At 39.6% G+C, this 17,375-nt stretch overlaps 1 protein-coding gene and 1 long non-coding RNA gene across 2 annotated transcripts in view; both read left to right on the top strand.

The window, feature by feature from the left end:
* The window catches only part of LOC123629917 (POTE ankyrin domain family member A-like), a gene marked incomplete at its 3' end in the record, with an annotated part of 28,223 nt that extends 15,724 nt beyond the window's left edge, over window positions 1-12,499 (top strand). Inside the window, exons 7-8 of the mRNA XM_045539284.1 lie at window positions 9,641-9,671; window positions 12,448-12,499. Of these exons, the coding sequence (XP_045395240.1) occupies window positions 9,641-9,671; window positions 12,448-12,499 (83 nt within the window). The remainder of the gene's footprint in view (window positions 1-9,640; window positions 9,672-12,447) is intronic.
* Window positions 12,500-12,501: 2 nt separating this feature from the next.
* On the top strand, window positions 12,502-17,171 carry LOC123629925. The gene is made up of 3 exons (XR_006732382.1): window positions 12,502-12,520; window positions 16,860-16,920; window positions 17,013-17,171. It is a non-coding gene; the product is annotated as an uncharacterized LOC123629925 (long non-coding RNA).
* Window positions 17,172-17,375: the final 204 nt, after the last annotated feature.

The following is a 17,375-nucleotide window of genomic DNA, read 5'->3' as shown; positions in this document are numbered from 1 at the left end:
CATTTTTATGCTAACATGGTCTCACTATTACCGACCTCATTCCCATAAATTGAAACTGGAAGAGATACATTTACTTCATTAAAACAAGATATATTGTTCTATCTGCCAGATAACGGTCATGATGACAGTAATTTTATCAGCATAGCGTACCCTGTTACCATTAGCCAAAAGGTTATCATAGTCAGTATTGCAATAGAGTAATTTTGGGCTTAACAAATTGTAATAGAAGTACAAAAAGATTTCACAGTGACAAAAATGCTGCTATGCTATGTAGGTGTGACACCTAAAGCACCTCCTAATCTGAACTGTATGATGACACCTTTAATTCAGTACGTATTTATCAAAGAACTTTTATAAGTTAGGTATTGCAAGTTGCAGGAGACGATGATAGATGCAGTTTCAGTCTTTAGCGTTCTCATAATAAAATACAGCTGTATCTATATAATTTCTGTGTTTTTTTAACAAAATTGTCAAAAATCATTTTTATTCATTTATTTCCTTGCCCAGTTAACAAATAACTATCAAGTGTCTTTTAGGCAATAAGCATTTTTTAATGTTACAGAATACAAACATGTAAGAAATACACTCAGAAGCTTTATATTTTATTGCCATTCTTATTATTTATTACTTTATTCAGTGCCTACTATGTGTTTGATGCCCTCTGTGAGCTCATAACTATCATTTCTTATGTACTTACCACGTTAAATATGTGCCAGACAGTTTGAGTCCATGGCAAGAAATTCATGCTTTAAAAAATTGGGTAACATGTCAGGTAATCATGCCAGGTAGAGCGGCAGCAGAATGAGGCTTGGCAGAAGGAACATCTAACAAGATTGCATGTTTGGCAGAAGGAACAGCAAGTGCAAAATCTGAGATGCATGAGTGAACTTTGCATGGTGTGTGAGCAGTTCAGTTTTGCTTGTGCAAAAAGCATAAAATGGGAGTGGTTGGGAATGAGATGAACCCTTAGGTAAGGCAAGATTGTGGAAGTCTTTTTAATGTTATAGAAATGAATAAATCTTACTTTAGGCCATGGAAAATTTCTCAGGTTCAATGCCTTTGGCTGCAAGTAATAGATAACCTAAGGAACAGTGGCGGAAACAATAGGAACCAAGTTGTTTTGGTGCTTCAGTGATGTCATCAGGATCCCATTTTTTGTCTCTTTTTTGGGGGGTGCTCTTGGCAGTGTTATGCTTGTGTCTCCTTTCCTGGTTGGCTAATCAGCACCAGTTCCAATTATGATGTTCTCACAAGACAATATCCAAAGGTGGGAAGGGCTGCACTTCTTCATATGTTTCTTGTAACTAGGGAGAAAACTCAGAATGATGCAGTGGACTCCTGGTAACATTTAACATCTGGGTTACACCACATGCTCATTTTTAAAGCAGTCACTGGGAAACAGATTTAATTACTGTGATTAGCTTAGAATAATTATTTCTCTTTGTGGACCCATGGAGGGGGATTAGGATGATAAATATCCAAATAGAATTGTGTTTCTTCAGCAAGAAAAGTTTGCTGTAAGGATTCATTAAAGAATATTGAGCAGGGGAGTCTGAAGATTGGATTTGAGTTTTAGGGCATTCTGTACATGGTCTAAATCAGGCATGGGCAAGCTTTGTCTGTAAAGGAACTAGTAGTGAATATTTAAGGCTGTGTTATCTCTTCCACATCTGCTCAACGCTGCCATTGTAGTGTGAAAGCAGTCATAGATAATATGTAAACAGATAGGCATGACTGTGCTCCAGTAACACTTTGTTTTACAAACCTTATGGCTCACTTGATTTGACCTGTGGGCTATAGTTTGCTGACCCTTCATATAGGGGATAGATGGGAGTTAACCTGGGAGACAAAGGCAGCTTTTGCAATAATCCAAGCCATAGTTTCCTGGTTACCAGTCCTTGGATTAGTATCAATCTATGATGAGGTTTTCACCCATCCTTTGTGAAGTAGTTAGCAAGGTGGATTTATTCATTTTAAAATATTGTATTTTTATTGGTACTGGACCTTTTTCACTTCTTTTGCTTAAAATATATTTTTTTCCAGTAAGAAATAGTAATAATTGTTTGTGATTTTGGTTTTCTTTTCCCCGTGGAAGCCATCAGTTAAAAGCATTGCTTAACCTGGATCTATAAACATGAAACAAACTTAAGTAAAATTGAAGAAAAACATTTACTGATGTTTCTCATGGCAGTGGAATATAAAGCAGAGGCAGAAGGGAGGTACAGTTAATATGATTTAGTGATTACTGAATGTAAAAATTAGGGGTGGAGAGAAATCTCAGATGATGCATAGGTTTCCGGTGTGGACACTAACATTTAAACTGAATATGAGGAAAGAGTGAGAATTGTCAGGTGAATAGAGAAGAGCAGCAGGTCAACAAGGAAGATGAACATTTTTCTATAAATGTTGAGTTTAATGACTATTCGTATAGAGTATTTTCAGTTGGTAGTTGCATGATAGGTGTTTCTACCTGTCGGTGGAACACTGAAGTTGGCGATGCAGATTTGGAGTGATGTTGTTATAATTAATAATATTTATAGACAAAGTCCTAAGTCTAAATGAACTTGTCCACAATGGGGAAGATGTACAATGAGAGGAAGGCCCGTGACAAAACTTTGGGAATGGCCACATTTCCCAGAAGGAAAGGAGTTAGTGAAGAAGATTGAGAAGTGGCTACAGAAAAATAGGAGAGAAATCAGAGGAAATGACATTGAAAAAAAAAAAAAAGAAAGAAATGTGAGAATTTCATGCAGGAAGTATCAATTCTTCCACATAGGATTACTAAAAAGTAAGTTTGGTTGAACTTTTAAAAATTCTTTGGTGGTACCCTTTTCAAAAGAACAATTTTGGAGTTGGAAGTTCTACTATTTATGTGATTTATACTTCTGTTGTCCCAATTTGGCAGAATATATCTACTGTGATCCTAGTTAATTTTTTTGTAACTGCAGCAGCTATCTACAGAGTTAGGGAAAATCATCTAGACTGCTGAGTATATATGCTACCATTTTTCTAGAATTATCAAAATCTAAGGATCACATGTGAGGACAAACACTGTGTTTTTTATCTGATTCTTGTGGAAGTGCTTGTTGTACTCAAGTCCTTGATAAGCTGTTCTGGATGCATTCAGAAACAAACATCTGGCAGAAACACCTGGAAGCCACTGTCAGACATACATACCCTCCCTCTGTCATGGAATCATAAAACAGCCTTCTTTTTTTTTTTCTCTTTTACAGTCAGTGTCTTGCTCTGTTGCCTATGCTGAAGGGTAGTGGCCCAAACATATTAATAGTTTACTGCACCCTTGAATTCCCGGGCTAAAACAATCCTCTACCACAGCCTCTGGAGTAGTTGGGACTATAGGCATGTGCCATCATGCCTGGCTGATTTTTCTTATGTTTTATGGAGATATGGGGTCTCACTCTGTTGCCCAGTCTGGTTTTGAACTCCTGGTGTGATCCTCCCACTGTGTGATCCCAAAGTGCTGAGATTATAGGGGAGAGCCACCAGGCCTGGCCAAAGCCATGTTTTGCCAGAGTTTGAAGTTTTGATCAGAAATTGTTTACAGATAAGCAGTTTGGAGAATCTGACTTCTATTAAATACTTTCTTGCAGAAAATAACACAATATCATAAAGAATCATATCAGGTCATATTCTGAATATACTGGTTTTCACTATTTTAGAAATTTTGGTGACATCAGTAGAAAAGTCAGTCCCTGAATCTTTTTGTTAGTGCAGTTCTCTTTCTATTTGCCTTCTGGTATCTTTGCTCTTACTGTTTCCTTTTGAATTTCATCCAGAAAGAAAATCCTATTAAGACACATTTCTAACATATATATGTCTGCCAAATGGATATTATTTCATGTTAAGAGAACTAGCTACCTTTCTAAAGTATACCCAGTATACTTTTAGTTTCTGACTAAACTTACTTTCTTGCTAAACTTCTTTGTGTCACAATGACAGTATTTCTGATGATGATTTGCCAAGATTTTAAGTGTCCTCTTGGATGTCAGATATGAATTGTTTTATCTGACATAGTTTTCCTGTGAAGTACTTTTCTGGTATTACATTTCTTTAGAAATTGGTGATCTGTGATTTAACTGCAATATGTGGTGAATTGGGTTAGCACACTTTTAAGCATCTATTTATGAGATAACTCCCCTTTTCCTCCCAGTACTTAAAAGTCCTATTGATCCTTAATGATCAAAGCCACCCTTTGGGGTAGCAGTGGATAATTCATCCTATGCTTTGGACTCAAGGTTTTTGACCTTTGACTTGTTCTGCCAAGAATTGCCTTTAATGGATGAGCCATGTTTTTAGTTTTAGAAGAATTTAAGAAATACTTGAAATCAATAAAAGTAACTCTATGATCACTAGTATAGTATTATACTATATTCAATGGCCATGTGGTTTTCCGCAATTATTCCAGTTACTTGAATGATAAAAAATGATTTTATGTATGCATTTATTTGTTGAGAGATGTGGTCTGCCTGTGTCACTCAGGCCACAGTCCAGTGGCTATGAACAGGTGCAGTCATGTTGCACTGCAGCCTGGAAGTCCTGGCTTCAAGGGATCCTTCCACCTCAGCCTCCTGAGCAGCCGGAGGTACAGTCATGTGCCACCACACCCAGCCTGATGTACAATTATTATAAAAATGAATTAATCCCTGCTGAATCAGAGAAAATTGACTGTTATCTTCTTAATTTTTTTCTAGAAACTTTCATAGTATAGAATATATCATCAATCATTAAGATTCTCTATTTTTTATTCTGGTAAAAGTAGGATTGTTGCTTGTTTCTCATTATTTTCTAGCTTCATTATTTCATCTACCCCTCGTACGCACATGTTCATAGAAATGCAGGAATATCCAAGGCAAATATCAAAAAAGGCAGATTAGGGATAATTACTCCATGAAATAATACCAACTTAAATAATAACCATTTATACAATGCAGTTGTGTCAGTGTTTCCCAAGACCACACCCAGGTTTGGTAATCTGCCAGAAGGACTGACAGGACTAAGAAAATGGTCCTCCTTAGGGCTTTCATTTATTACAGTGAAAGGATGCAAAGCAAAATTAGCAAAAGGCAAAGGTACATGTGGTGAAGTCTGGAGGAAAGCAATCACAAGCTTCTATGACTCCTCTCCTGTAGAGTTACCAGGATGCGCTTCCTAGCCCCAAATTTTGACAACACTTGTGCAGTCTTATCTACCTGTACCAGAGTCTCATTAGAGACTCAGTGTCCAAGTTTTCTATGGAGGGTAGTCATAATAGGCATTCTGTCCCTCACATGTACCAAAATTCCAGACTCCCAGAAGGAAAGTAGCTCTTCAGAGTGAGTCACATTGTTTATATGAAGAGTTTAGGCACAGTGTGCCACTCTTTTCACTTATGGAATGGTGGGAATGCTCTCAAATCCAAGGTCCCGGATGCCAGCCATGGGCCAGTCTCACAAGCATGCCTTTCCAATGATGGCAGTCTCATGCTTGCTATATGAAATATAGGACAGCAGTTATTGCCCAACTTAACTTTTGGTGGTTTTAAAATTTTATTTAATAGTGGATAATGTAATGATAGAACATAACATGATACTGGTTTCAGTTGCATGATCCATATTAAGTTGCAATGCTGTTTACTTTTATTGACTGTGAGTGAATATTTTACAGATATTTGTACATACGTTACTATGCCTATACAGTCAATTACAATCTGTCCTCATCTGATCAAATTTTCACTGAAATTTTAGGCAAAATAAGCGTATTGATTTCAGATTTAAAGTTAGAATAAGGATTGTCTTTTATATTAATTATATGAATAGTCCAGTTTCAATTCTTCTTGTATTAATTCACTATTTGTAATTATGAAATAAAAAATAATCATTTTATTATTTATTTCCTTGCCTAAGTTGCAATTAAACTTATTTGGCTTATATATTTTTGTATATTTCAATTTGGGAAGTAATGCACATATTCCGTAACTTTGGTGGTTAAATATGCCTAATTTTCAAGGTGACTGCATTCTGCCATAATATTAATATATGGTAGTAGCAGGTTAACTGAATATCTATTTTTTCAAATAAATGAGTTTATTTTAAGAACACTTCTAGGTTCACAGCAAAACTGAGGACGGTACAGAGATTACCCATATACCCCATGTCTCTCATACATGAACAGCCTCCCCCATTATCAACATCCCTCCCAGAGTTGCACATTTGTTACAATTGATGAACCTCCATTGACACATCATTGTCATCCAAAGTCTATAGATTACCTTAGGGTTCACTCTTGGTGCTGTGCGTTCCATAGGATTAGATGACTGTATAATGACATGTATCTCCATTGTAGTATCATATGCAGAATAGTTTCACTGCTCTAAAAATCCTCTATACTGTGTCTTTTCATCCTGCCTCTTTCCCTGCCCATGAATCCCTGGCAACCGCCAATCATTTTGTTTTCTCCATAATTTTGCTCTTCCCAGAATAGTCACACATTTTGAATAATACAATAGATATCTTTTCAAACACTTAAAAAATTAAAATTCTAAGGCAATTAAAGGTATTCATTTAAGATAATTCTTTGTTCCTGATCCCCCCCCTTTTTTTTTGTTCATCAGTGTGGGTTCTGATGACATATGCTTTACATACTGAAGAAAAGCTTGCTTTCTGTAGATATTTGCCACATAATGGGGAGGGTTGAGAAGAATGACATCATGCAGTACTACACAGCACTAACTGGACCATCTTTCCATATGAGTTGGGTCCAGATAGACTCTCGCAATGGAAGAGGGCAATCTCACAAGGTTGTATTTTATAAAACTTGGATGACAAATATTTCATACTTACCATGCAATTGGAAATGAGACCCAACAGTGAATACTATAGGTGAATAAATATGTTCCATCCTCATTCTCTTCCTTTGAGGGATGAGTTTGACAAAGGTCTATGTAATTATAACAAGGCTCACAAACTAGATTACCAGTCATGAGGAATGCCAAGAGAGTCACACTGTTTTGCTTTACGTGAAGTGAAAATGCATTTCTTTTCCTCCTACTATGGAGTGGTACAACTGTTGGCCCATTTTTGGAGCTTGAGCAAGTTAATAGTTTTAGCTACAGACATATTTTTTCATATCAGAGAGCACTCCTTGGCAACTTACCATCACCTCCCCAGTATTCTGAAGCTTTCCTCTGAGTATGACATACAGTTCAGAGTGGATAAGCTATTGCCTGAGGGAGTGATCAATCCGGTGGTTCTTTCCATGAGAGATAAAAATGGCAGGTGAATGTGAGACTTGCTTGCAACATACATAGGGCAGAGAAATAGCTAGAAGTAAGTAAACTTACCAGCATCTGCCTCAGAAGATTAGTGAAAGTAAGTACATTGATCTCTCTTGATCTCTTTTCCACTGCAGCCAACAAGTCTTTCAAGGACACTTGTCCCTGGCCTGTTTACTGTTTTGCCTTGCTTCAAAGTATAATGCCCCCATCCCTAGTTTTCCTTCAGTGGGATGTTTTATCCTAAACTGAACAGGAGAGGCTGTGTTGTGCCATAGCAAAATATGTACTATAGTCCACCCTTATCTGTGGATACGTTCTGAGACTCCCAATGAATGCTTGGAACTCTGAACAGCACCAAACCCTATATATATAATGATTTCTCCTGTATATATACATTTATATGATATGTACACACATACAATATACATGTATCATAACGTTTAATTTCTAAATGAGGCACAGTAAAAGATTGACAATAATAACAATAAAACAGAACAATTATATCTCTACACAGTCATAAAAGTTATGGAAATGTGGCCTCTCAAATGATCTCCTTGTACATAATCACCCTTTATCTTCTAATGATGATGTGAGATGATACAGTGTCTACATAATGAGGTGAATTACATCGAATAACATAGCAGTTTCAGGCTACAATTGACCTTCTGACTATATATGAGAAAGACAAATACCTGCTTTGGATGATCCTGATCAGGGAGCCACAATGATGTTGATATCTGCATATCAGGAGCAGAGCATTCTAATGACTATTGGGTTGATAGCACGTCCAGTTTAGATATGCTGAACAAGCCAATGAGTCAGGTCCTAGACAGGGTGGAGTGGGGTGGTTGAAGATTTCATCATGCTACTTAGAATGGCGTGATGAATGGCAGCTGCATTGCACATTTCTAAAATTTTCCACTTAACAATTTGGAACCGTGATTGACTATGGGTAACTGATACCACAGAAATCAAAACAGGGAATGTGATATTGTGAAATATATATGTGGTCTTTTATTTGGTTTCCTGGCATACAACTCCTAAAATTTTTAGACTCTCTGAAGTGCTGTCTTTTTGTGTGTGAAGGATTGACTGATGGCTGGCATCTACCAGGTAGCTGCAGGATGGAGACTGGTCATCACAAAGACCAAGGCATGATTAGAGGATTGGGACTTGCACCCCACCTCCAACCTCCAGGGAGGAGAGTGGGGCTGAAGATAACTTGATCTTCAATGGCCCATGATTTAATTTGTCATATCTCTGTAATGAAGCTTTCATAAATACCCAAGGACTGAGTTTAGAGAGCTTCCAGATAGCTGAATATGTGGAAGTTCTTCTAGGGTGGCAGCCCTGGGAGATCACGGAATCACCCTACCCCTTCCCCCATACCTTGTCCTATGCATCTCTTCATCCACAATTTTTGGAACATGTTTTCCTGAGTTCTGTGAGCCATTCTAGGAAATTAGGGGAACGCAAAGAGGAGATTGCAGGAAGCTTGGCTTGAATGTAATCAGTCAGAAGTTCTGGAGGCCCATATTTGTGACCAGTGTGTGAAAAAGCCAGCCTTGGGGACTGAGCCTCTACCCATGGGATCTGAATCTATCTCCACGGAGATAGTGTTGGAATTGAATCAGAGGAATCTCAGCCGGTGACTCCTGCAGAATGAATTGCTTGATTGTTTGTGGGGAACCCCCTGCACCGCCACCACATTTGGTCACAGAAGTCTTTTGTGTTGATAATTGCTGTTGTGGTGTGAGAACATATAGCAACAAGGGTGACTGCTCTATACTCTGTTCTTATAGCTCCCAGTGTGTTAGTCCAGAAATCATGCTGTTTAAGTTTGACACTGTCTTCTTGTAATATTGATTCTATTAGTGAGACCATTTTCTGTCACTCTGGTAGGTTTCAGTTGGGATTATGATTATTGTACACAGCAGTTCACTTGTAGGTATCAAAATTTTGATAAATTCCAGTCTTCCTTACATTTGATAAAAATGAAAGGAGGGGAGGCAAGAGTTACTAATGCATTAATTGCCTACTAGTAGTACACATAATATTAATACTGGTATAGTTCCCAGGTATGACCCCGAAACAATACCTTGTAACAAAGCATCAGTCTTTTTCTTACTTTGGTACAAAGTCTAAAACATGTACAGAAGTGTGCATTATTTATTTATTTTTTGTGAAGGTGGAGTCTTGCTGTGTTGCTCAGGCTGGTCTTATTCCTGGGCTCCTCAAAGGATTCTCTTGCTCCAGCCTCCCGAGTAGCTGAGATTATAGGCACATAACACCATGCTCTTCTATGCTTTTAATGTTCTGTATTTGTCTACTGTTGATTTAAAAATACTTTATTTTTTTCTTTAATAGTGGATGGAATTTCTGAAGACCGTACAATCAGGTAGGATTTTGCAGATTTTTAAAAACTGTATGTTAACTAAGGGAATGCAGAGAAAATAACTTAATATTTGAGTGTTCTATTCTGGGCTACACACCACATTATGTGCTTAACATTTTATATCATCTATAGTCGTCATAACTGCTTCACAAAGAACCCATGCTATTACTTTTTACTAATTAAGTAACTGTGGTTCCAAGAAGTTAATTAATTGCCCCATGATCCCATAGCTTGATTATCAGCCTGCCTGGCTCCCAAATCTGTTTTCTTGCCCCATAGCATAGATCAGTAGAAAACTGTGCAGTATTGGGATCAAGGTACAGGTACAAATAAGATCAATTCAGAAAGTCAGATTTAGTTATATGTTAATTCTCATCAAGAGTTTTTCTTAGAAGTCTGGTTATTCCAAGAGCTTGTCCTGACATATTTGACAATTACAGTGGTCCTTATTTTTAACATCGAATGTTTTAGGGCAGATCTCACTTCACTGTGGCCATAGGACCATAGGTTTTACATAAGCAAGACCAGGAAAGTCCTAGAGAGGAATTATTTTACTGTTAGTGAAGGATATCTACATATAGGACATGTTATGTTAATTATACTTAGTGTCTATTTAGAAGTTGTTTCTAATTGATTTTTCTAATTGACTTCCCCCTTTGGTTTTCCCATTAGGCTGGTATCCCTGCCTAATCCAATGAACCTTTATTATTTTTTTTCTAGAGTCTTTTTTGTTGTTCCGTGATTTTCTATAATTTTGTCTTAATTTTTTTTTTGCTTCCTACTTTGCATTTCTTGTTTTTTTATTGGTTTTTTTTTTCATTTCTGCCAGTTAAATATTCCCCATTTTTCCACACAGAGAATCCAAAGCACAGAGAAATTCAGGATTTTAAGGAATCTTAGAGATTAATAAAAATATCCTCTGGTACTTTTATCTGTGTTTAACATCCTGGTCAAGTAGTTGTTCAGGTAGCACACCTGAAACTCTTTACTTTGGTAAATAACAAAAGATAGAAACCCAAAGATATTTAAGTGATTTATTTGGATATAGTAAATGGTAGAAATGAGATTTGAACTCATCTTTCTTCATTCAAAGCCCAGTACTCTTCCTTCTTTATCATCCTGTGGGTGAGTGTTTTAATAATAGAAAGGGATGGAGGAGTGGGTCTAGTGAACCCAGTGGAAGAGAAAAAGAAAGGAATTAGCTGCTGAACCCAGTGGCAGTGGATAAGGGTGGAATTAGCAGTGGAAGGCCAAGTTTGAAGAAAAACAATGCTGGGTTGGAGAGAAATACAGGTTTAAGAAAAGAGATCAGAATATTGGGGCTTCTAACAAGTTTGATAAAGACAAATCATATGAATGAATGAGTAAGGATGTTGGGATTTATCTAGCAAGGCACAGTAAAATAGAGGCTTCAAGGGAGTTCTGAACAGGTTGCTGCTTTTTTGTTTGTTTAATTGAAGGAACTGGCAAACTTGAAGTTTCTGTCAAAAGATGTTAAAAGAATATGAGCCACTGGGACGAGTCTCTATAGCAGATAGGAATGTGGTATCGTTTGCTTCCACTCCAACCTACACAGGGGTGGCTTACAGCCCCTTGAGTACTAGGAGGGTAGAGGTTGCTGAATTACATAGATCTGTGGCCCATGGCATGTGTCCCCTCACCTCTGCCTTTGTTCCCCTTTCACTGATGTCCTTCCCATGTACATGTAGAGTACAGCAGGGGTAAGATTTGCTGGGAAATCAGTCATGGAGCTGGGGTAGCTGGTAACATGCCTGTCCTGGGAGAGGATGACTGAGACTCCATTTAGTCTGCTTATCAGGAGGGGGGAAATAGAGGGTTCTTGCTCTTGGTCATTTGAGCCTATTTCTTCAGGAACCTGTGCTTTATTAGACTGAAGATAGAAAGGGTGGAGACTGCCATGGAGCCCTGCAGAAGAGGGATCTGGAATCGGGAGCCCATAGGAAGAAGATACTTAGATAGTACTTTGGGAAATAGAAGTATGACTACCAGCATTCTTTTTTTCCAGTAGTCTCTCTTCTTGAGTATCTGAGTGCCTATTAAGGTTTTGTAAGGGTTTGCTAGTTTATATAGAACTGCATAAGGCTGGACCTATATAGGCAAAATAATTGGAAATTACAATTTTTTATTTTGTACTCTTTCTTGAAAGAATATCCCCAATAACAACATATAAATTTTCTTTGTCTTTTGTACATTTATCTTTCAAACATTTTAAATGTTTCAGGGGAATCCCTGTATGGTTTATAGAGTAAAGGGAAGTAATAGGGCCTTCTTAGGTGCTTTCCTTCCTGTAGAAGCAAGACTGCCAATTTTCTGAGTGATACAGTCTTTGAAACAGAGATATGTAGTGGAGAAGGGACAGCATATTTTTCTACCTTGTTTTCTATCTCTGTCTTCCAGTTCAGGTAAGAGAAGTTATGCCAGTCATTAGGTGAATAGACAATTTGTGAAGACATATTATACTCAGGCTTTGCCAATATATTGGCTGTCAATATTTGTTATGAAACTAACAGTAAGTCTTCATTGACTATTTCATAGATTGTGAGAGGTGAAGACAGAAGTAAAATAACTGGAATATTTCTTAAAACAGAGACCAAATTTTATTAATAATTATATCAAGAAACATCATTTAGTATAGACATAACTGACCTTTCACCTTGTTTTATTGTTTCTGGGTGGGTGCATTGGGATATAACCCTGCAGATGTTTTTATTTTAAGGAGATGAATTCACTTTTTTTGTTGTACATTTTTGCTCTAAAGGATTTCCAGCAACATGGGTATTGATGATTTACGACCTACGTCATATGGTGAAGACTTCAGTGTCAATACCAAGGTAAATTGGTTTCATGTGAAATTAATTTTATTACTCTGAATCTAATTTTGTATAGTATTTTCTCTTAAAATTTAGCAGTGGCTTCCCTATCATCATTTTATGTTTATAGTAGAAAATTGGTCACAGAAAACCATTCTATACAAGGTTGATGAACCACCTGTGTTACCTCTGACTTGTTGTCTTCACCTCTTCCCAATGGAGTGTAGGGAGTTTGGTCCCCCAGCTTAAGCTCCAAGCTGGTGGACTGTACTTGTGCGTACGAATCCACTGCTCCCTAATGGCTTGAGATGGAAGGCACTGTGTTTAGCTATGGTGTTGTTTCTGCTGTCATTGATTTTAGTTTGTGTGGAGGAGCCAGTTACTGAGCTAATCTATTGTGCCCATGGTAGGCTCTGGTCCCCCAGGTAGGGTATACAAATGCCTTAAGCTTTGGGAGGGGTCATGTAGCTCCCAGGGTTGCTTGGACCCTGCTCCCCACTGAGGTGGGGGAAGGAGCAAAAGATGGATCACCTGGGCTTTGATTTCACCTGAACACCTGAAACTTTCTTTTCTTTTTGAGATGATCTGGCTTCTGATGTCTCTAGTCAGCCATCTAACCTATATCCACTCCATGTTTTTCCTAGTTATTTCAATAATAATTTTATAACTTCTATATTACTATGAGCTACTAGAAGTTAGGAAACGTATTTGTGTGTGTATTGGAGTATGTAGAATGCAATCTTGCATGTAAGAAGCATTTTAATATTTTTTGGATGTGAATAAATGAATAGATAAATGAATTTTAGTGAAATAAAATGTTAGAATATTAATATTATAAAGGAATCTTAGAAGTAATATAATATTCATAATATAATTAAGAATTGAATCTACTAAATTTCTAAAATATATTTTAAATTTATGTTCCCTTTTAATAATTAGAATGTATAACTTCAGGACAGTTATTATGGGAAAATGTGTCATAAAAAGGAATAAATTAGAAACATATAAATAGGAAAGGGACTTATTTTCTAGTATTCTCCAACTAGAAGTTTAGATTAGGATTTTAGATTAAAATTCCTTAAGTTTTTGTTATCTTCAATACAAGTTCTGTTAAAAATATCTTTTAAAACTATACATTAATCTTTAAAATTCAGATTACTAGTTTTTTCTCCAAGTACAAAATTGATGGAATATTTCTGTTTCTGATTTTTTATCTCTGTAGTAATAATGGCATAGCTTCCAGGTAGTGGAAGATGACCATGTTTCAATAATGTAATGTATTATTTTATGGTAATGAAATTAAATTCTTTTTTTTCCTCTCCAAGCCAAGGTTTTATGAAATATTTGGGGTCACTTAAGGGCATCTCAAAGGAATACTTACTTCTTTCCATGCAAATACAACACACATCAAGTTGACATGCAAGGTTTGCTCCTAACTGCAACCTTACCAAGACAGTTAAAGCGGAAAAGTTAAAGTTTTATTTTTCTACTGCATTCTACCTGTCTGTGTGGTTTCTTAAAGAAATGGGGAGAGGCCAGGCGAGGTGGCTCACGCCTGTAATCCTAGCACTCTGGGAAGCTGAGGCAGGTGGATTGCTCGAGGTCAGGAGTTCGAGACCAGCCTGAGCAAGAGCGAGACCCCATCTCTACTAAAAATAGAAAGAAATTATCTGGCCAACTAAAATATATATATATAGAAAAAATTAGCCGGGCATGGTGGCGCATGCCTGTAGTCCCAGCTACATGGGAGGCGGAGGCAGAAAGATCGCTTAAGCCCAGGAGTTTGAGGTTGCTGTGAGCTAGGCTGACGCCACGGCACTCACTCTAGTCCGGGCAACAGAGTGAGACTCTGTCTCAAAAGAAAAAAAAAAAAAAGAAATGAGGAGAGATCTTCTAAAGCAAAAGCTACCTGGTCGCCAAATCATGGGTCCTGATCTTGAAAGGTTTGCAGAACGGAGATCTCAAATGCACATGAATGCTGCTCCTGACTGTGCCCAGTTCATCCGAGCCTTTAGTATTTTCTCCACTGCTTGGGGGAGGGGGGAGGGGGGAACTGTCATTTTAGGATGAGCTTCTTCTAGAACCAACATGTAGCCACATCAAGGTGATAGAAAGCTCCCAAACTCCATTGGAGACAGAACATACCAGACTATTTTGATTTCCCCACTGGCTAGGTTTTGGCGACAGCTGCGCTGGTGTGAGGAGGGAGTCCAGCTCCCTGGTACCCAGGTAGTGGCTCTGGGCATCACCACCTGGCCACCGCTATCCTCTCCCGCCCGCTTCGGGGTCAGGGCGCTGGGGCAGCCTGCGTTTCCAATAGGCGAGCAGAGGGGCTCCACTTTGGCCAAGGAAAGGCCATTGGGGAGGGGAAACCTTGGAGGAGAGGCCTTGGGAAAGCAGGGGCGGGCCGCGGGGCACAGGGAAGGGCTGCTGCCAAGGTACACAGCGCGGGCTGAGAGGACCTCAAGGCTGGGGCCCCGCAGGTGTCCCGGGAGCGCACAACTATGCGACCGCGGGCAGCTGGGAGCGGGAAAAGGGGTCCACCAACACCCTACCAGGGCAAAACCCCGCAGGAACCAGGGCCTGAGGATGCTGCCCCAGGGCGGGGTGGGGAGGGGGCTAGATGCCTGGAGGCGCGTCCCCACCCTCCTGGAGAGGCTGAGCGCATCCCGTCTGCTGCCCCGTGCGCCCGGAAAGGGTCCGCAGGGAAGCTTGAGGTTTGGGGGTGAAGGCAGGCGGGCTCCCGTGCTGGGCAAAAGGCAAACTTGGGCAGAGGGCTCCTGGGTTCCCAGGGTCCCCCCAGATCTGTCCGAGTCCAGGAGACGCAAGCTGCCACAGACTTGAGGAGGAGGCAGACGCCCGCTGGGAGCCAACTCCGTGCGCGCGGCCGGGGTCGGGGATGGGGTCCGGGGACGCGTTACGTGGGCACCGGAGCGCGGTCAGCGCCAGCAGGAGCCCGAGCGGCGGCGCCCGGCCCGGGGGCGGCACGGTCCTCGGCGCGCGGTGGGCGCGGCGCGGGGCTGGTCCTCTCGCGCGCCCGGCCCGGCCCGCGGCTCCCGGGAGCAGCCCCGGCGGCTACGCCCGGGCGCCCGGCCCAGTTCGCTCCCGGCGCGCCGCTCCTCCTCATACACCGGCGCCGGCTCTGGCGGGGCTTCCTCGGCTGCGCCTCTGCGCGCTCTCCTGGGCTCGGCCGTGCGCGGCCGGGGAGCCGGGGGCCGCCGGAGCCCTCGCCCGCCGCCCCGCGCTTGGCCCGAGTTGCGCGGCCCCCGCCGCCGCCGCCGCCGCCGCGGCTCCTGCGCCCCAGAGCCGGTCCCATCCCAGTCGCACCGCCGCCGCCTCAGCCAGCCCCGCTGCCGGCCGCCTCTCCAGCCAGCCAGAGAGTGAAAATTAAATTCTTTACTACAGAAATATATACAAAAATGAATTGTAAATACTAAGAAGTTTTATTATGGATATACTCTGAATTAAAATCTGTTATCTGTTTGTATCTGTCTATATATGTATATGTATTTCTCCATGTACCTTATCATACAGACTATTTTCTCTTTCTGCCATGGTTTCAGCACATACTTGATTGAGTGGTCCTGTCTCTTTTTGTTTGTTTCTTCTTCCTCCTCCACCTTTTAAAAATGATTTACCCCAGCCTAAAGTTCTCCTTGCAGAATACTTTTCCTCAGTTGTCTATCCTTTCAGTGCCTGTCTGTCTTCATCGTCATCGTATTTAGTTAAAGCTTTTTATTGAGTAGCTCTTTGTGGCTTTCATTCAACAATCATTGCCTCACGGGGTTTATTTTTCCTTTTTCTCTCTTTCTTGGGAGAACCTGAATCTATACAATAATTTATCTTTAGCATTTTGACAAACATAATAGAAGCGATTTATACTATTTGCAAAGCCAGCCCATTAAAATAAGTTATTACTAAAAACCAAACTTGAACATTTTCTCCGGCAAGAGATAATTTGTCCAAATGTGAATCATACAAACACATCTCACAATATAACTCAAAATTGATTAAGTATCTTAATGATAGTTATTTTAATAATCCTTTAAGCTGACTAGGTACATTTTTGTCCTAGGCTGTTTTGGTTAAGAATATAATCTAATGGATATTATAGTATTTGTAGAAGAATCAAGTATGGGTAAAGGGAGTAACATTTTGAGGACATTTGTATCATCTTTTCATAATCTTCACCCCATGAGAAGATGTAGATTAGTAAATGACAGAATTGAGGGTTGAATCTACATCCAAGTGACTCCAAATCCTCTTTTCTTTGTGTTAGATCATATAGTAATGGTCAATGTTATAATTATTTTACCAGTTTGATACTTTTTATTCTTAAAGCTATTGTTTTTTGTTCTAGGGTGTTCCACAACGAAGCTTAACAAACTTAATTACTGCTTCTCAGAGATCCAGGAAAAACTGTAAGCTATTTGAAGATAACCTATTGTTGTGTTATTCACTGATTGTTCATTACAAATATTTTCATATATTCTTTACTTCCTTTTTACTGTAGTAGAAGCAAAATATTGTACTGTGAGAACAGATGATGGAATCGTGTTTGAGGACAAGATCTGTGATCATCCAAATGAAGATGTGCTTGAATCCTTTCCTACAACATCAGCCAAAGTTCAGGGCTTTTCACATCCTTCCTTTCCATCACCTGATGCTCCTCTGAAACCTTCCTTTCCGTCATTGGAGAACTGTGGCCTTACAGAGGCAAGTTACGATTTTAAAAACTTTTCTCTTCTACATATTTTTTAGTATACCTCCTCATCCTCAGAATGCAGACAAAAATACTATAAAGAAATGGACCTCCTCAAGGCCATAATAGAAAACAAATGTAATAACAAAAGGAAGGATGTACAGGATTGGGATT

The sequence above is a fragment of the Lemur catta genome, unplaced genomic scaffold (assembly GCF_020740605.2).
Source record: "Lemur catta isolate mLemCat1 unplaced genomic scaffold, mLemCat1.pri scaffold_63_ctg1, whole genome shotgun sequence".
Lineage (NCBI taxonomy): Eukaryota > Metazoa > Chordata > Mammalia > Primates > Lemuridae > Lemur > Lemur catta.
Note: the sequence above shows the minus strand (reverse complement) of the source record. Positions and strands in the feature narration are given on the sequence as shown.